The sequence below is a fragment of the Eptatretus burgeri genome, chromosome 10, assembly GCF_056783735.1.
Source record: "Eptatretus burgeri isolate ZD-2024b chromosome 10, Ebu_testis_v1, whole genome shotgun sequence".
NCBI classification, from domain to species: Eukaryota; Metazoa; Chordata; class Myxini; order Myxiniformes; family Myxinidae; genus Eptatretus; species Eptatretus burgeri.
In genome coordinates, this window is record NC_140970.1 from 88,349,634 (window position 1) to 88,370,423 (window position 20,790).

At 39.4% G+C, this 20,790-nt stretch overlaps 1 protein-coding gene across 7 annotated transcripts in view; it reads left to right on the plus strand.

Moving 5' to 3' along the window:
- LOC147019045 (ubiquitin carboxyl-terminal hydrolase 13-like) overlaps window positions 1-20,426 on the plus strand; it is a 115,761-nt gene extending 95,335 nt beyond the window's left edge. For 5 of the 7 annotated variants that reach the window (XM_085899245.1, XM_085899239.1, XM_085899241.1 and 2 more), the window contains 2 exons: window positions 17,666-17,750; window positions 19,295-20,426. In XM_085899245.1, coding sequence (XP_085755371.1) covers window positions 17,666-17,750; window positions 19,295-19,388 — 179 coding nt within the window. In that variant the 3' untranslated portion in view covers window positions 19,389-20,426. Of the gene's footprint in view, window positions 1-15,624; window positions 15,714-17,665; window positions 17,751-19,294 lie in introns of those variants that run through there. The other 2 variants (XM_085899243.1, XM_085899242.1) reach the window with 2 other exon arrangements.
- The last annotated feature ends 364 nt before the right edge of the window (window positions 20,427-20,790 follow it).

Here is a 20,790-nt window from a genome sequence, read left to right on the forward strand (position 1 = left end):
TTGGTTTAACAACCAAGCCGATAAAGCCTATTTCACACATAACTAAGCTGAAATATTATGTTTTTGCAAAAGATTATAGTAAATAATACCCCTTCCAGCGCCGAGAAATGTAACAAATACAATTGGCAAAACATACTGCAAAATAAAGTACAGTACAGTAAAATCCGTGTCTTGTCCATGATAATTGTTCCGATCATCAAACTGTTAGTCTAACAAATGACCAATTTGGGGGTTTCACCTTTATCAGAACATTTTATAATGTCCATTTTCAGCTCCAATGTCAAGGTTATTGTTCCTTGTTCCCCACTGTTGATTTGTTTCCCTCTCTCTTGCACCCTCTTGTCTTCAGCTACCTTTGTTATATGTTGTGTGTGTGAGGTTAGCTCTTATTTATACGAGGCTCGACTAAGTACACAAAAACAGCCCTCTCCTCTTCCTCTCAAAGTCAGGTCAGATTACATCTGTGACTTGCTACAGGTACCATGTAAACCTGTACTAACCTGTTCCATGGTTGGGTTGTCGCCGACTAAACCGTCCCCCCCACCAAGTTTCTTGGTGAGGAGGGTGTTTGGATATGGACACCCAGCAGGATGAAGAACAAAACCTGTCAAAGAACGGAGGACCTCCTTGTGAGCCAACGGCCATCCATATCTAGTGCCCAATGGTGTTTGCGGATGTCCTCCTGCAGTTGGGTTACTTTTTAGGTCATCTCTAACGAGATGACCTAATAAAGCCGGACCAAATGTCTGTACGTCCGTCCGTCAACAATTTTTATTTCTGATCTTGATGAAACTAAGTATGTGGGTAGAGGTCGATGAGTGTTGCACAACGATATAACTTTTGTCCGGGTTCAAGGTCAGGGTCAAGGTCACGAGGTCACGTAAGTTATAAAAACCGCCATTTTCAAAACCTATCTAGTCTGCCATTCTACAAGATATTCGGCAACTGTTTATTGATTATGATAGTAAAAAATATTATCTTGTATCTAACCAGACAGATTTTTGAATTTCCTTTCCGTTTGATCGTCACGTGATCCGGAAGATGGTCAAAAACGCCGATGCGATTTGCAAAGAAGGAAGGAAGGAGAAATGAAATATAAATATAAAACACATTTTTAGCCTTTTATATTTATACATTTTCTGCCGAAGGTGCAAAAGTTTCAAAACCCGAAACGTAAACGTCGGCATTTATTTTCAAAATATAATTTCGTGCGTGCGTGCCAAAATGCTGAGTCATCTTTAACCAAACTACGCAGTTCAAGCTGCGCAGTATAACTGCGCAGTAGTCTTCGGTCATAACTGAACATTGAGAACTTGTGGTATTATAGAGATGACCGTCACCCCCACACGGGGGTAATTTTTATTTATTTGGAAGTTGGTGGCAGGATTTGCACTCCGGCCACCGTAAAACCCTTCATTCTGAAAAACATTCCAAAAGCATTAAAAAAACCCAAAAACCCACTCCGTGGGAGTACCTCCTGTGCAGCTTCCCTTCAGAGAGCAGCTCACCGGATGACGGGATTGTGGCAAAGCCGTCGGGACCCCCAATCTTTGATGATAGGAGGGAAACCACGGGGTAACCTTCCTGGGTTAGATTGAAGGAGAGTGTGTCGGGGTGGTGCTGAGGTGTCGTCCACCAGACGGTGGTCTCCTTGGGTTAATCTGAGGTGGTCCCTTCGGGTGGGTGCCTGGAATGTCCTATCCCTAAAGGCGCTGTCACACCTTGAAGATTTAGCCAGCGTACGCCGACTTTTGAAAAATTTGTCTAAAACGCATGCACACGTCAAATACGTTATGGGTAAGTTTTGTATACGTTAAGAGCACGCTGAAAAACACTGCCAAATGCCGTAGTACGCTGGCTTTCATCATTGTACTTTGCGGTTGTCCTCAAATTTTAGCATGCTTGAAATTTTACGACGTACGACTCACACGTTCCGCTACGCTGGCCATAAGTTGTAGGCACGTTATGCGATCGTTGACACACGTCGAGGCACGTTACTTGTAAGTTACTCATAAGTCGAAACACGTCGAGGTAATGCTTAGCGTACCCAAAACTTATTTCTAACCTATGAGTAACGTGCTTTGAACCTATGTGTAACGTACCTCCAACGCATATTGACGTATTTGATTGACAGCTTCCGGACGACCACAGAACTTACTGAACGTGTTTCCAATTTACAGCTACCGTATAATGGCGTATTGGCAGCGTTTAAAAAAAAAATAAACAAAAAAAAACAATAACTTCCGATATTTCATCACGTGCCGTTACGTCACGTCCGATTGCCTCTTCAGTTTGCTCATGTCTTATTCTTAGTTCCTCCTCTGTGAATATTTTCTGTTTGAGGATATTGTCACATTGACGTCGAAACTTAAAAGCAAATGTCCGAATACATTTTAAAATTCGTGATAGACAAAAAAAAAAAACACAACAACAACAACAACAACAACTTCAGATATTTCGTCATGTGCCTTCACGGAGCCAAGGAAAAAAAAAAGAAAATGTGCCTTGACGGAGAAAATAAGTTTCGGGTATGCTAAACATTACCTCGACGTGTTTCGACTTATAAGTAACTTACGAGGAACTTGTCGACGTGTGTCAACGATCGCATATCGTGCCTACAACTTATTCCCAGCGTAGCGGAACGTGTGAGCCATACGGCGAGTACGTTGTAAAATTTTCAGCATGCTTGAAATTTCACGACGTACGAGACGTACCACGAAATATGACAGCATACTTCATCGTTTTTCAGCGTGCTCTTAACGTATACACAACTTACCCATAACGTATTCGACGTGTGCCAGCTTGGTTCGGCAAATTTTTCAAAAGGTCGGCATATGCTGGCTAAATCGTCAAGGTGTGACTGCGTGGTTGACACTTTCAATTTTCAGGCGGTTACGATTTAAATCGGCGTGCGGCAGGTTTTCAACAGACTACGCCACGAGTTCGTCGGCGATATGTGCAGCGCGCTATGCCTAAGTTAAACTCTCGTTGGGCATAGGTTGTGAACGCCAACAACAGGCTAAGCATTCGTTGGTGTAAGTTATCTATAAGACAACGAAACGTTCTGTGTACGTTACTAATATGTTATGCATACGACCAACACGTTATGAATACGATCAAAACTTTAAAAGAATATATCAAAATTTCAGCGTAAGCCAACGTTTTACATACATTTTTATACGTTGCCATTGCTAGCTAAATTGTCAAGGTGTGACAGTGCCTTGAGAGAGGATGATCACCTGTCTCTGTTATCATCTGAGCTCAAGCGTTTGGACACCGGTATTGCAGCACTCTCTGAGATTCAGAGACCGGATTGTGGTGAGATCATGGTGGTTGGTTACACCCACGATTGGTCTGGTCGCTCTGATGGTTACCATGGCCAAGGAGTTGCTGTAGTTGTGTCCGATAAGCTGACTCCAATGATAATCGAGGTAACACCGGTCAACAAGCGTATTATGAGACTAAGAATTCGTCACTCGGGTGTTCTTTCCTTAGTCTCTGTATATGCTCCGAATGAGGTGAGTGACCTCACCGTGAAGGACACATTCTACGCCACGCTCGAGTTTGTGGTTGATCAGTGCCCCAGGCGAGATACTCTTCTTGTCTTGGGGGATTTCAATGCAAAACTGGGACTGATAGGGATGGTTATGAGACATGGGTCTGGAACTGTGAGCCAGAATTGCACTAAGTTCCTTGATGTTGCAAGAAGTCGTATACTTCGGGTGGCTGGTTCATGGTTTCAGTGCCCACAAGCTCATCGCTGGACTTGGTATTCCAACGCTGGCGGTGTGGCAAAGGAGATTGATCATGTGTTCATTGATGGTCGCTGGAGGATGATCCAGAACTGCAGGGTCTACCAGAGTGCTCAGTTCCTCAATACTGATCACCGGCTTGTTGTAGCAACTCTTAAGTTTCAGCTTAAATCCAGGAGAATAGTACCATCCCAGCCAAGGCTGGATGTTGGCAAGCTCAAGGATGAGAGGGTAGCTGAGGAGTTTGTGAACAGGATTAGTGGAGAATTGGGGAGTCTGGGTGCTTTGGGGGAATTGGGGGGTCTGGGTCCTGAAGAGTTGTGGAGTGCCTTCAAGGCCACTGTCCTTGATGTTGCCTGTAGATTGATTGATGGAGGTTGATGTGTGAGGAATCTGTGAGGTGGTTGAGCATCACCTGTGGTCAAGTGATTTTCATCCTGCTTTCAGGGGAATTCGCACATTGTGTTCATCCAAGCCAGTCCCACGGTGTACGCAGTTAGAGCAAGGGTGGAGGGCTGTTGACAGATGCGTCCGAAGTGAGGGCCCACTGGGCCGGTTATTTGAGCAGCTGCACCAGGCTGATCCACCAGCTGTCGAGTTGAATGTCAGGGGTGTTACAATCCCTATTGCTGACCTTCCAATCAACTGTGGTCCACCTTCGTTTGTGGAAACACAGGCTGTGGTGGACTGGTTGAAATGGTGTAAAGCTCCTGGGATCTGTGGCATCCATGCTGAACTTCTCAAGGCTGGTGGAAATGCTGCACTGGTGTCGTTGCATGCAGTTCTATGCTCTGCCTGGAACACAGACATCATCCCAACTGACTGGAAGAGGGGCCTTGTTGTCCCTCTCTGGAAAGGGAAGGGTGATCGCCAAGACTGCAACAACTACCGATGGGTGACGCTGCTCTCAGTGTCGGGAAAAGTTTTGGGAATATCATTTTTGTAAATGAAATATACTTTTGACTTGTGTTTGTTATGGCAGAAATAATCCCTGGTGTTTTTGAAAGTTCATTTATAAATAGATGTCTATCATAGTTGGCGCTGTTGTGAAGAAAGACTGGAATAAAAGAAGGAAATTTATAATTAAGATTACAACAGGAATGAGCAGGACCTCTATATTTATCAGTAAGATGACAATGATCCCTAACTTTAGACTCCTCAATTTCCTCCTCACAAATGAGCCTGGTGTTGGCGCAGTGGTTAGGGCAGCGGCTTGGGATCCGAGAGGTCCTGAGTTCAAGCCCCGTTGGGCCACTGAATTAATACACCAGGGGGTCGACTCAGCCTGTCATCCTTCCGAGGTCGGTGAAATGAGTACCAGTATACTGGGCCGGTGTATACCCCGGTTAAAATAGGTGTACCTTATCCCTGTGTCGTAAGAGGCGACCAGGGTTGCGTCAGGAAGGGCATCCGGCGTAAAACATGTGCCAAATCACTATGCGGATCATACGGATGATCCGCTGTGGCGACCCCTCACGGGAGCAGCCGAAAGAAGAAGAAGAAGAATTTCCTCCTCACAAATATGACAGATATTGTTCTTTCTAAATTCTAATTTTTCTTCCTCAGTTAATTTCATCGGTTCATTTGTTTCTTTCATTAATTTAGTTAATCTTATACAATCCTTTTCTAATCGTTTTACAAACTCTTCTGAAGCTTTTTTTCCACTATAATGTTCAAGTTTATTATACTTTTCTTCAACAGATGAATTGATATAATAAAAGAAACCACAAGGAATATGTTTTTGATATTTATTTGTATATGATTCTTTTGGATTAGGAGAAACAGTATTTATCTTTTTAAGGATACATTCAAAATCAGCATATATCACAAAAGGGTGCATGATAGATTTATTATAATCTTCAAAAGAAATATTTTCACCAGGTTTAGGCATTGTAATTGCAGCTGATTTATGATTACTACAATATTTTGAATGTTGTTCTAATCGTTCTTTTGTATGAAATGAATTAAGACATCGCTTACAAGGATATATTTTGTTTGCTGTTCTGAATACCTGAGAAGAGATTAATCTTGATAAATTATTGATGTATGTGTAATGTGAATTCTTTCCAACACTAAAATATAAAAGATCAATGTGTGTTTCTTCATTTTTATAGTTGTTTGAAATTTTTAATATTTGAACTTTGTTTGTATCCGTTAATCCATATACATTAATAGAAAGATTATTCTTTTTCTCAAATTTAAGAATATCTGTTAGTGGCATTGGGAATTTAAAATCTTTAATGCCCAAGGTATTCTCATATTTCATATATTGTTTTACTCTCTCTGAATTACAATTTGGAGGATGTAAGTGAGCAAGAACAGACCAGAGAAAACATTTATTATCATTGTTCTTAATATTAACAACTGCCTTCTTTAGTTTTATTTCTTTTGGTAATTCAATATAAGAAGCTTTAAGAGGGTTTGATTTTAGAATGTGTATATCTAAAAAGATGGTTTTTTCAATATTAAATCCACTTCATTCCACTGTATTATCAACATTGTCCTCTTGTATTGATAGTTCTTCATAAACCCCACTATTCAAAAATCTTGAAATGATGTTATAGAATGAAGATCTGTTCTCATATAAGGACTTTGTTCTTAATCTTGTCTTTTCATATTCATTTTCACTCCCATATAAAACTTTAAAGTTTTCATTTCTTTTAATGTCTTTTTAATAACTTTTTCAACATCAGGTTTCACTATTTCAATTGATTCAGCTATTGATGATGGACTGGGTTCTCCAAATTAAAAAAAATCCTTATTTTTATATGCCCTTTAAATGCCCCATCTGTGTTTTCAACATAATAGTCTCCCTTTAATTTAAACTCATTTTTCTTGTGTTTTTGTGATTGAAGGTGATTCTTATAACTACTCTTCAAAACATCCTTTGAGCAGATATCACAATGTTTTCTTTTCAACTCAAGAGGAGATATTTGATGAAATAGATTAAATGTGTGTTTGTTGGTTCGAAGGTGTTTTTTATGTGATTGTGGAGGATGTTTTTTATGTGATTTGTGATTACAAACATCGCAGTACGTTGTAGTCACCATATTTATATAATAAAACTTTGCTTAAACTAAAATTTTCTTGATGAAAATTTCGTTTATTTTACAGGTGAATCTGTGCTTAAAACAATTTTATTCTCCAACTTTTTTCACTTAATAAATACAATGTTTCAAGACACAAAAGACAAGTTTCAATCAACCTCTTCATTTGTAAAAGATACTGAGAAATATGTCAAGGATGTAGAATTGAACAAAGATAAATATAACAACTATTGGATAAAAAATTATGGTAAATAATATGAGTTCTTCAATTTCCTTCAGTGGAAGGGCTTTTAGTATACCTGGAAGAACATCAATTAAAGTATCTCTAACAAAAGTTGTTTTTGAATATTTTTTTGTTTTTAATATTCCAACAAAAAATTTTTTTGAATAGTGGGGTTTATTAAGAACTATCAATACAAGAGGAGGATGTTGATAATACAGTGGTAGTAAGTGGATTTAATATTGAAAAAAAAACGTCTTATTAGATATACACATTCTAAAATCAAACCCTCTGAAAGCTTCTTCTTATATTGAATTACCAAAAAAAAAACTAAAGAAGGCAGTTGTTAATATTAAGAACAATGATAATAAATGTTTTCTCTGATCTGTTCTTGCTCACTTACATCCTCCAAATTGTAATTCAGAAATAGCAAAACAATATATGAAATATGAGAATACCTTGGACATTAAAGATTTTAAATTCCCAATGCCAGTAACAGATATTCCTAAATTTGAGAAAAAGAATAACCTTTCTATGTATTTGGATTAACAAGAGAGAATAAAGTTCAGGTATTAAAAATTTCAAACATCTATGAAAATGAAGAAACACACATTGATCTTTGATATTTTAGTGTTGGAAACAATTCACATTATACATACATCAATAATTTATCAAGATTAATCTCTTCTCAGGTATTCAGAACAGCAAACAAAATATATCCTTGTAAGCGATGTCTTAATTCATTTCATACAAAATAACGATTAGAACAACATTCAAAATATTGTAGTAATCATAAATCAGCTGCAATTACAATGCCTAAACTTGGTGAAAAGATTTCTTTTGAAGATTATAATAAATCTATCATGCACCCATTTATGATATACGCTGATTTTGAATGTATCCTTAAAAAGATAAATACTGCTTCTCCTAATCCAAAAGAATCATATACAAATAAATATCAAAAACATATTCCTTGTGGTTTCTGTCATTATATCAAATCATCTGTTGGAGAAAAGTATAATAAACTTGAACATTATAGTGGAAAAAAAGCTTCACAAGAGTTTGTAAAACGATTAGAAAAGGATTGTATAAGACTAACTAAATTAATGAAAGAAACAAATGAACCAATGAAATTAACCGAAGAAGAAAAATTAGAATTTAGAAAGAACAATATCTGCCATATTTGTGAGGAGGAAATTGAGGAGTCTAAAGTTAGGGATCATTGTCATCTTACTGATAAATATAGAGGTCCTGCTCATTCCTGTTGTAATCTTAATTATAAATTTCCTTCTTTTATTCCAGTCTTTCTTCACAACAGCGCCAACTATGATAGACATCTATTTATAAATGAACTTTCAAAAACACCAGGGAATATTTCTGCCTTAACAAACACAAGTCAAAAGTATATTTCATTTACAAAAATGATATTCACAAAACCTTTAACTCTTCTTAGGTTTCTAGATTCTTACAAGTTTATGGGAACACCACTAACCGACCTTGCATCAAATCTAAGCTCCACGGGCTCTTTTCCAAATCTTAATTCATTCTTTCCAAAAGAGGAAATTCTAACTAAAGAGGAAATTCAGATTAAAGAGATAATTCAAGGTAAAGAGGAAATTCTAATTAATGAGGAAATGAATGAAGAAATTCTCACTGAAGATGAAATTCTAATTATAAAGAAAATTCAAACAATGAATGAAATTCTGATTAAAGAGGGAATTCTAACTCGAGAGGAAATTCAAACAAGGAATAAAATTCAAAGTAAAGAGAAAATTCTTACAAGTGAGCAAATTTATCCTAATGATAATATGGATTCATTTATGAGATTTAAAGAAACACGACTTCCTTCAAAAGAAAGTTTCTACAATAACCTTTCTGAAGAACAGATAAGTGATAAGAAATATAAACATGCACAAGAAATTTGGGAAATATTTAAGATAAAGAACCTTGGAGAATATCATGATTTGTATCTAAAAACATGTTTTATTGTCAGCTGATGTGTTTGAAGCTTTTAGATCACTCTGTCATAATAAAAATTGTTATGGATTGGATCCTGCCCACTATTTCACAGCTCCTGGTTTAGCTTGGAGTGCAATGTGAAAAATGACAAAAAAGATATAGATTTAATCAGTGATGTAGATCTGCTTTTGATGATTGAGAAGTCTAAGAGAGGTGGAATATCACAAATATGTTCAAAAAGATATGCGAAAGCAAATAACAAATATCTTCCAAATTATGATAGTGAAAAAGATAGTAATTATTTGATGTATTTTGATGCTAATAATTTGTATGGATGGGCAATGTCTCAATCTCTGCCTTATGGTAAATTAGAGTGGGTGGAAGAAAAGGATTACGAAAAGGCTTTGATGAATATTGTTCTTTCTTCTCAAGAGGAATTGAATGAGGAAGAAGGATATTATTTTGAAGTTGATTTGAGGTACCCGAGTGATCTTCATAATAAGCATAAAGACCTTCCTTTTGCATGTGAGAAAGAAACCCCAAAGAAAGAATAGTTAAGGGATTATCATAAAAGTTTTGATATTAAAGGCAGATCAACAGAAAAGTTATTAACAACATTCTATGATAAAGAGGGATATGTTTTGCATCAGAGAAGCTTGAAAGTTTTTGAGAGAAGGATTGAGAGTTACTAAAATTCATAGAGTTTTAAAATTTGAACAAAGTCCTTGGATGAAAAAATATATTAAATTCAATACAGATATGAGAACAAATACAAAAGTAAAATTTGAAGGAGAATTCTATAAATTGATGAATAATGCTGTCTTTGGAAAAACAATGGAGAATGTTAGAAACAGGCAAAACATTAGATTTGCAACATCTTGGAAAGAAGCTTCGAGATTGATAAATAAACCAAGTTTTAAGAGAGAAGAGGTTTTTTCAGAGAACTTTTCTGCTATTCATATGGAAAAGGAAAGTATTGTAATGGATAAACCAATTTATATTGGAACAGCAGTTCTTGATTTATCAAAGATATTGATGTATGATAATTATTTGTATAATGGCTTAAAGAAAGAGTATGGTGAAAATGTTTCATTGTTGTATATGGACACTGATAGTTTTATCCTCGATATAAAAACTGATGATGTTTCAAAAGATATGAATAAAAATATTGGACTATCTGATACAAGTAATTTTAGTAAGAAGAGAGTTATTTTCAATAAAGAATGAAAAGGTTATTGGTAAGTTTAAGGATGAGTTGGGTGGAAAAGTAATGAGTGAGTTTATTGGATTGAGAGCAAAGGCAAATGCTTATAAGTATGGTGATCAGATTGATAAGAGGTTAAAGAGAATAAAGAAATATGTAATAAAGAAATCAATAACTTTTAGAAATTATTATAATTGTTTGATGAATAAGAAAGAAGAATATAGGAAAATGAATACCATAAGAAGTTATAAACATAAGATATATCGTGAAGATGTAAATAAAAAGGCATGAGGAGCCTTTGATGATAAGAGATTTATTTTAGATAATGGAATAGATTGTGTTCCATCTGGATATTGTATGATAGAGTGTATAGAATAGATTGTGTTTTAACGATGGGAAGATGGGTTTGGGTTTTTAAAGGCTTCCGCCGTGTTTTTTCACAATATATAAATGGTCAAACCAAGTATTAATCAAACTAAAGAGTGGAGAAAATCTCAGTCTTGGTATATAAATGGAAAACATCATGAATGTGAAAAATATCAAATAAGTCTTATTGAAAAAATAACTGAAACAAAGGTAAACTGGAGGGGGAGCACTCGTGAGAGTGCAAAACCTCCGCCGCCAATACTGCTGGGTCACTCAAGTGAACCTTATATCTTATTCATTAAATATGTCAACAGTGCTGACAGTTAGTTTTTTTCTCCATTTTTTTTTGGGGGGAGGGGGTTGGAAATCACTTAAAATATGTAGAAATGCAAAAAAAAAAGAAATCAAAATTTTGTTGAAAAAAAAAGTTGCAAAAATTTTTTTTCTCCAACTTTTTTTTTGGGGGGGGGGTTGGAAATCACTTAAAAGATGTAGAAATGCAAAAAAAAATTTTTGTCTAACAATTTTTTTGGGGGGGTTGGAAATAACTTAAAACATGTGGAAATGCAAAAAAAATAAAATTTTCCTTTTTTACGGGGGGGGGTAACAATTTTTTGGGGAGGTTGGAAATCACTTAAAACATGTAGAAATGCAAAAATATATATATATATATATATATATATATATATTTCTCTAACAATTTTTTGGGGGGGAACAATTTTTTTTTGGGGGGGGGGGTTGGAAATCACTTAAAACATGTAGAAATGCAAAAAAAAAAATTTCTCTAACAATTTTTTTGGGGGGGGGGACCAAGTCCAAAATTTAATGGCATGATCCTTGGACCATACCTAACCCCCCCACCAAGTTTCGTCGAAATCCGTCGAGGAGTTTTTCCGTAATACTGTTCACAAACAAACAAACAGAAAGGGGTGAATACAGTAACCTCCATCCATCTTCGAAGATGGCGGAGGTTAATAAAACAAATAAGCGAATCAATTTTAAAACTAGTAAGTTGGAGGATGTAAAGAAAAAAATAAATATCCTTGAATGGACTGAAAACTTTGATGGTTATCAATTGAACAATGAAAAAACAATTAACTATAATCTCAAAATGATATGTGGCTCAGGAGGTGGTCAAACAAGAGCATTAAGAGAAGTTTATCATTTCGTAATGGCACAAAAGGGGTATCTTAAAAAATATAAAGATTCAAATGTTTTATTTTTAAATATTTTACATGGGGATTATTGTGCAAAGAAAATTAAACGATTGAAGGAATTTGAGAATGAACAAATCTTTATAGGTTCAATGAGTGAGCTAAACAATATGCATTGGTTAATTAAAAAAATTGTCCACCCATCCATACAAGCTCCACCCGCACATTCACCCATCCACCCATCTATTCACCCATCCACATCAAACCTCATCCACATAAACCCGACCCAACGACAACGACCCCCTGGCCCAACCCCTACCCACCCACAAACCCCTACCCCAACCCCTGCCCACACAAACCCCTGCCCCACACACATGTTTATTTAATTTAAAAAAAAAGTTTCCCTAGGTTAAAAGGGGAGACAAATAAATATACCTTGGGATAAAAAGGGGGGTTTATTTTTAGGGAAAAAAAAAATATGAATCGCTGAAAATCCCCTATTCATTTTCATGGGGAAAAGGGAGCCAGAATCAGTATATTCACCCTACTAATGGCATCTTCACTGACAAACGTGGTGGATTTCACCCTGCAAGGGACAAGGGTGAAAACCCAAGCAATGAAGCAGGCAACGGTGTGAGCGTCCCCGCCCGATTTTTGGCGGGAAAACGCTTCCTTCTGGAAGTTTCCCGCGTGTTCTGGAAGGAAGGGTGGGAGTTGAGAAGGGGCGGGGCGTGGGTATAAAAAGGAGGAACGCGAGCGTGGAGAAAAAGAGTGGGAGAGTCGTCACCAGGAACGCGGGCGCTGAGGAGAATATATATTGTTGCGGTTTTCGCGCCCGCCGGCGTGCGAACGGCCACGTAACTCGAATCGCGGCACGTCGCCCACCGGACGGACAATCCAGTCGTGACCCTCTCGGACTAACGCCGGGAACCAGTCACGGGTGGACCTTTCGGTCTCACCGCGATCGAGCCAATCAGCCCCCGCGTGGGATAGGGTTGCTCGCCAAATTCGAACTACCTAAGTACCCACGCGGAGGGTAGACCGGGCGATCGCACCTCGCCGCAGGTCGACTTCGGACACGGGCCACTTAAGCGACCCGTTCCGTACTATCAGAATAACCGAGCGGTGTTATCGTCGACCTCGACGGTTCGATTAATTATCGGGCGTATTCAGCCCACTACCAACCCTTTACGTGAAGCAAGATGGGGATTCAATGGAGGAAAAGACGAAGCGAAGCGGGAGAACAGTTCAACAATAAAGCACATTTATTCTCGGCACACGGGAAGCACACAAATACAATTCCACCAAATGCACACAAAAAAAGAAAACACAATTCCATTTACACAAAAAGCAAACATAAAAGTGAAAACACAGTGCAGAGCTAATACCGACTACCGAGCACACGGCAACACTTATACAATTCTACTTCACAGACGGCGCCGACAACACATACCCAAAACCAAGGAAAAGAAATACCCCAAGAATGAGGTAGGCCTGGGGCCGAGACCGGGTCGGGCCTACCCGTCTGGTGATGAGACGCGGAGCGGCGATGGCCCCGCAACCCGCGGGCCTCGTGGACAGTGCCTGGCAGGGGGTGGGAACGGGGCCCCCTTGGTCGCACTATCTCAGCGCGGGGGGAAACAGGAGGGGGTTGCTGATGCTCGGGGTATAGAGGATCTTTATTATGTGCGACGAGCGTCTCCACCTCGGCCAGGTCGCGCTGTCGGCCTCCCTCGGGTGCAGCTTCCTGCACGACGCGAGCACCCCCTCGTCTGGTGTCGCCGCCTTTCCACAGCTCCGTCCCCTCCGTTCCGACTCCAACGCACACGACGAGCAGCTCCACCGCCCGCGAAGTCTTGACCCTCTGCTTCCGACTCTCCTCTTCTTGACTCTCCGACCCTCCCGTTCCGACTCCTCGTTCTCGTTCTGCTGACTCTCTCGTTCCGACTCTCCTCTTCTTGACTCTCCGACCGACTCTGACTGACGAACACGGTCCTTTTATCCCCCCGTAACTTCGCCTTTGACCCCCTCCCTTTGACCTTTCACCTCGCTCCCCATTGGCCCGAGAAAAAGTGGGCGTGAAGGCTTTTTGATCCACAAATTTGCATATATCGATCGCCCTGGGGGCGGGGCCACCCGCCCCTCGCTCACCGATTGGACGGCAAAAAGTGGGCGTGTGTCGTTTTTGATCCGTTTTTGAAGCAGAAAATCCGTGATTTTGTACACGCTGTTCAACGTGCGCCCTACACGAGTCCAGCATCGGTGCCCATGAGTGGCGCGAGATGACGGTGATGCGATGGTGGCGAGTTGTGACGGTAAAGGTCATGGCGGTTGTGGTGAAGCGGCGTTGTGGTTGGTGGTTGTTGTTGTGGTTGTGATGGTGGCGATTGGTCCAAAATAAAGATAGTAAAAGAAAAACGGCTATCCTGAAGAGTCGCAGCACGTATAAATGACATGTATTCCCACTAGACAACGGGTTTGGGCCTAACTACACATGCACTTACCGAGATACCTCACCTAAGGGACCTGAATGGTGGTTTGCGAATCTGGTAACCACAACAATATATATATATATATATATATATATATATATATATATATATATATATATATATATATATATATATATATATATATATATATATATATCTATCTATCTATCTATCTATCTATCTATCTATCTATCTATCTATCTATCTATCTATCTATCTATCTATCTATCTATCTATCTATCTATCTATCTATCTCTCACACTCACACTCACACTCACACTCACACTCACACTCACACTCACACTCACACTCACTCAGGATCGTGAGCGAGGTGGCGCTCCAGACCGAGGGCTCTCTGGGTCGGTCGTGACGAGAACGGGAGAATCGAGTTTGGAAAATAGGCGTGAGGAGAGAGAACCGTGAGGGTGGTACAAGCGCGAGGTCGGGCGAAGGAGGACGGAGCCCCAAGAAATCACCACACAGTCACGTTCTCTTTCTTTCTTTTCTGGGTTTTTGTATGTGTGTTTGTGGTGCCATGTCCCACAAGTAGAACTGTTGTTAAGTGCTTGTGAATAATAAATAGACTGTTGTAGTGCTTTGTCTTGCTCGCATCTTGTCCCTTCCCGCCAATTCCATTGCTTTTCTGTATACGTGCATGTTGGTGTTTTGCATACGTGTGTGAATAAATGTGCGTGTATAAATGTTAACCCGTTCGTTGTGTCCTCTTTCCCCATTGAACTGCTATTTTGTCTTCGGAATAATAGCGGGCTTTTTGATAGCCGATAAAAGAATCGGGTCCAGCTAGGTTTCGTGATAATACCCCGCTCGGTTATCCTAGAACGGAATGAACCGCTTAAGCGGTTCGTGTCTAAGTAGACCTCGCTGAGGTACGGTCTCTCGGTAGTCTGCCCACGCGAATACTTAGGTATATCGACAACTCTGCGATTGACCCTGTCGCGCGCGGGTAGAGTGTTGACTAGGCCGTGGTGTTGCGCTTGGAGCACACCCGTGACTGGTTTCCGGCGTTGTTCCGTAAAGTCGCGACCGAATTGTTCGTTTGGTGGGCGAGACGGCCACCATTGGCTAAAGCGGTCGTTCGCACGCCGGCGGGCGTGAATTCGTAACAATATAGACAGTTGCAAGCTCAAAAAAAGCAAAAGAACGGCCTGCTGAACTGGACACTTCTTCAATGAGCGAGTGAGCATCCGCTTTGTTTTGGAGAACGTGACATCAACATCCATATATGGCACGCGCCTGTTTTTTTTCAACAGCCTCGAGAAATAACAACTTCGGAGTTAAATTTCATTAATTTTCCCGATAGTTTGGCAACCTACAATTGTTTGCATCGAACTATTTAATGCACATATAATCATATTGATAAATTTTCAGAACATGTTTGGTGACCCGCAACCTGCTCTTTAATCTCACAGATGCTACGAATAAGCAGTCCCTCAGGAGGACAGGTTACGAGGTGAAGCAGTGAACGGAGAGCATGTGGAGTCCCTTCCAGAGTCTCACGGTTATTTGAATTGAATATATTTTACTCATGAAAAGTGTGTTAAAATTATCTTCATTAAACGTATAGGTACACCAGAAGGTCCCAAAAGTGAAAACAGAAATCAACTAGAACTTAAGATAGCCTCGTTGTATGGCATGGAAACATGGAAGCCCATGGAAGCTACCCTTCACTGCAATGCATTCCACACAGACTGAGGATATAAACGTTTAATTTTCACAAAACTTGATGCAACCGAGTGTTACTCAACCTTCGCGACGATGAAAAGTTAAAACAGAATTTAAATTGAACTTCAAATAACCCTGCGAAGCCGTGTTGAAGTCAGTGGACCTCGTGTTGCCCAATAAACAGGGCCAGACGACAGAGATAACGAGAAACTAGTTGGTCGACTTAAATCTTAATAATCCCTATGAAACCCATTATGTATTATAGCCGTCCGATGCTTCCTTATAAGCCATTCAACTAATCGGTCATTTTGCACTTGATGACCCTGTAACCCTGACCCCGAGGGGAAAATGGGCTCAGACGATCTATAGAGAGCAACTAGTATTATCATCGTGTCAAGTTAGAACTCAATCGGCCAAGATGTCTAGGAGGAGATAGAAAAATAAAAATTGTTCACAGACAGACAGACGGACAGATCCGAGGCCATCAAACGGTTATATTAGGTCAGCGAGCTGACCTGAAAAAGGATCTTTTGTTACACATAGTTTTGTTGTTGTTGCTACTGTCATCGTCACTGTCATTGTTTGTGTGCTCCTTCCTTATATGATTATATATATATTTTTTCTCTTGCTTTGAGAAGTATTATTATGATATATATATATATATATATATATATATATATATATATATATATATATATATATATATATATATATATATATATATATATTATTCAGTATATAATTTTGTGTCCTTCCATGTCCATCATGCTTTATTTTTATTCTAAAGGGTTCTTGCTGTCATTCCATTTCAATCACTACCTTAAAGCTCTGCGTCCTGCTTCTTTGGTTTCCCTCCTGGAAAGGAGTGTTTTAAAAGCAGGTTAAACAGACACACTTTTGTTCCACATAAATCGATCGTTAGCATTCCAACAGTATTATTTTAATTATTCTATGACAGCAGAAACCTTTTAGAAACAGTATCGCTTATGGTTTCCAATATAGCCAACTCATAATATTCGCCAATTGGTAGCACTTGAAATTGTGCTTCATAATGAAAACAAACTTTTTTTTTTTTTCCAAAAAGTGGGACACCACAGACCCAGACTAGTAATGGAAAATTGGGGGGGGGAATATATTGTTAAATTCAATAAATGAAAAATTGGATAATTGAGGATATAATTAAAAAGTATTAATTTAAAAAAAAATTAAATGATAGAAAATTATTCTTCAAAAAGCAGGACACCAAAACTATGGTAAAGACAATGCCTCCCTTTGGGAACCACAATGATGCCTGATAGGATAGACGTGCGTGCATGAACACACTCACAAAACTCCGTTTGCCTTGTGTTATTTGAATCAAATGTTATGATTTCATCCCTTTGTGGTTCTTTAAGAAAATGTTTATATTTTATCACCTGTTTAAAGAAATCCTGAGAAGACTCATAAGAATACATTTGCAGAAAAGGGTGGGGTGAGGGGCAAATGATTAATCATGTAAACTTGATCAAGATGAACATGTAACATGTCACACAAATTGGGCTCATCCTGGCCATATCCTGTCTCATATTGATTGCCATGTGTAACTTTGACCCTTTTAAATAAATCACAAACTTACGTAGAAAGCTTATCTAAGTTCCCTACGAATGCGAATAAATTTGAAAAAAAATTCCACATCGGTGTTATGGTTCGAAGTCAGAGCACGTATCGCAGTTTAAAACGCTTTGCCCTAACAGGGCACACAGAAAAGGAACCCACCTAACCTGTCCTTTCTCTTTTGGTGCCGAGCAGGATACAGGCTCTTTGCCTTCATCAGCCATATGGGGCCATCTGCCAAATGTGGTCATTATGTGTGCCATGTCCGCAAAGAAGGACGGTGAGCTCACGCTGCTGCAGCAAAACACTTGACAAGTCTTGCACACCATCAGCTCACCCACTTGTGCCACCCCAAACAGCCCTTGAAGTTATCTTGCTTTGCTTGCACTGTAACCTGTCACTATTCCATTGCACACTACTAATAGTTACACCACCATGGGTTGCTCATCACGGGTTAGTCCGATTTGGAAAGAATGAACAAATTATAACCTGACAAGTATTCTGCGCATGAATGAGATGCTGGTTCTTAATCTGAATACTACTCGTGGAACTACTGCGCTGCCATTTCTGCAAGACGAAGAACCCATCAGCATTTTCTGAAAAGTGGCCCACTCCACCAATATGCTGTCTGAGCAGAGCAATAAATGTGGCATGACGAGTGGATGTCCATTTGGGTGTGTTGGTGTCCATAGTCTTGTCATTTGATGGAACACTGAGTGAAGGATGTGTCAAACTTAGCTCAACGCTGGAGGTGACGTCACTTTCTCATATGGTTATCTGAGGCTCATTGAGGGGCTCATGGAAAGAGTACATCACCTACAGAACAAGAACGAATTCCAAAGTCAATCGAAAATCATGGATAAATGAATCAAGTATTTGGAATTTCTATGCATTCGCAGCTGAAGGCCGGAGGCATTCGCTTTTCGGGTTGTCCGTCGAGCTGATCATCTGTGATCTTCTGTTTTTTCCTCCTGTTACCGCAATAATTTGTGAACTATGTAAGGGATTTCAACCAAACTTAGTAGAAGTATGGATTGCAGTTCAAAGATAAATCGACTCGATTTAGTGTTCAGAGGTTCTGAGGTCATCCGAACTTGAATTGAAAATTATTGTTGTCGTAATAACTTGTGAAGCATTGAAGGGATTTCATCCAAACTTGTCACAAGTATAGTCTGTAATATAGATTAACCGATTCAATCTTGAGTTCAACTGGTGAAAGATCAGTTAGGGTCTGCAAAATGACTTCACATGCAACATGGAGTCTGATGTCTTTCTTCCACCCATCTCTCTCATGTGACTTTTAATCGAGATCGAACGTAACAGTGGGTTGAATTTTGAAGTGGGCGGAGGCATATCCATCGATGTATTCACGTGAAATTCTACTTTCCAGTTACTTTGCGTTTTGTTTCTACAATAATCTTGTGAAAATGGAGCAACCGGTCCCGGCCTTAAAATCAGCTATTGCCATAACCACCATTCCTAATGGCAACATGATCACATTCATCTCAACACATGCACGACCCATAAACCTCTGCACCTCATTTGGGAAAAATTGTGATTGATCATGGAAAAGTTGACTTCACATAACCTCCATGCCAACATGTTGCTTCACCGGAGTTTTGCTTGAACTTCATACAAGCAGCCAAGTGAATTGCAGTATACCAATCCTGGAAACCTCAGATTGACAATCATTCAACTGTTAAATACACGTGATGCAACGTGTTGGATTTTGATCATCATTTGTTGCGACCATCTGCTTTGGTAGACAATTCTAAATCCACAAGTGTTGTCATGCTAACGCTCCTGTTTCCCTCTTTCCTACAGCTGGGTCATTTACAACGATGAAAAGGTTTCCATATCTGAAAAGCCACCCAAGGACCTGGGATACTTATATTTTTACAAACGCATCTGCAGTTGAACACGAACTGCCTTCTGCTTTCCAGCAGAGCCACTGACAGTGGAGTCATCTTGTGAAAACATCCACGCTGTGTTTTTATAATCCCCGTGCCCTGTGATGGAGAGTGGTTGCCCGTCTGGCTCGAGCTTAGCCTGGCTTACGCAATCTGGCTTTTCCCAATCTGCTCCAGTCAGCAATTGTCGGAACTGTCTGCGAAAGCGAAAGCGGTGAAGCTTGCTGTATTATTGTAAAACCCTTTTTTCATCCTGTTCTCTTTTCCCCACCTTTCAACTCACAAATCATGATTCCACATTTTGCTGGCTTGCCTTCCCTCACCACTCATCAACCAACATACTTTCCTGTTGTTTCTTTCACTCATCCTTTCTCTCACCACCTGCCATCTTATTGCTTTTTCTTCCTTCATTCCTCACTGCTTTGTGCTGACCTCCAACTGGTTTATTTGCCTTTAAAAAAAAAAATGACGTGAACTTCTGAATGACGTGAAATGACGTGAAAAATGACGCTATTTCATCGTGAACTCATCACAAATCGTTTCTTAGTAAGCATGATTGCTGTCGATAAATGTTTGGAGTCAAGAAAAGCGTGGTGGATCGGCTCGAGATAATTGAGATGGAAGGGTTTCTTCTACCACTAAACTAAATCTTTCGACTTTGGGTTTTCAATTTCTTTCTCTTCCATTATAAAAACTCTCATTGTTACTTCTCAACCAATCTCAAACTCCTGCCCTGTTCTCCCTCTATAAACACAATGTACTCATTTCACTCTCATCCTTCACCATGATTGTCTCTACATTATTTTCACTTTTCAATCCCTGCTCCCCTTTCCCCACAATACCTCCTTCACTGCTTGCTATTATTAACTTCTATTTTTAAATCCTTTTGGCGACAACTGTGCCAGTTCATGGAATCCGACGTAAGGGTCAAGCCAAGTTACATCCTGGACGTGAGACCACCAGGGTACAAGTTATACACTGCTATGTAATCTTGATGAGATTTTCTTTTGAAATGGCACAATAAAAATATATGGATTTTTAAAGAATTTCGAGCTGCTTTCGTGAATAGTATTCACAAATCGAATTTCTTGCAGAGTTTCTTCAATGACTTGGCATCACTTCATGAAGAATCCTTCCTGAAGTTTGCATTTCATTCATCAGGACAATCAGTCAATGAGAGTGTATACGTGGGGAAAGCAACAGTGAGACTTGTAAATCACAATCTTCATCTAGATATTTGTAACCATCTGAAAAATTGCAGGCACTGTGGGTGACCTCGTTGGACTGGAATCAGAAGGTTCTGCTTCAAATCTGACGTGAGGCAGCAGTATTATGGAAGGATTCTAAGCTTTTTAGAAATGAAGCTCGTTTCGGAATGACAGATGGAATAAACATCGATCGATATGCTGA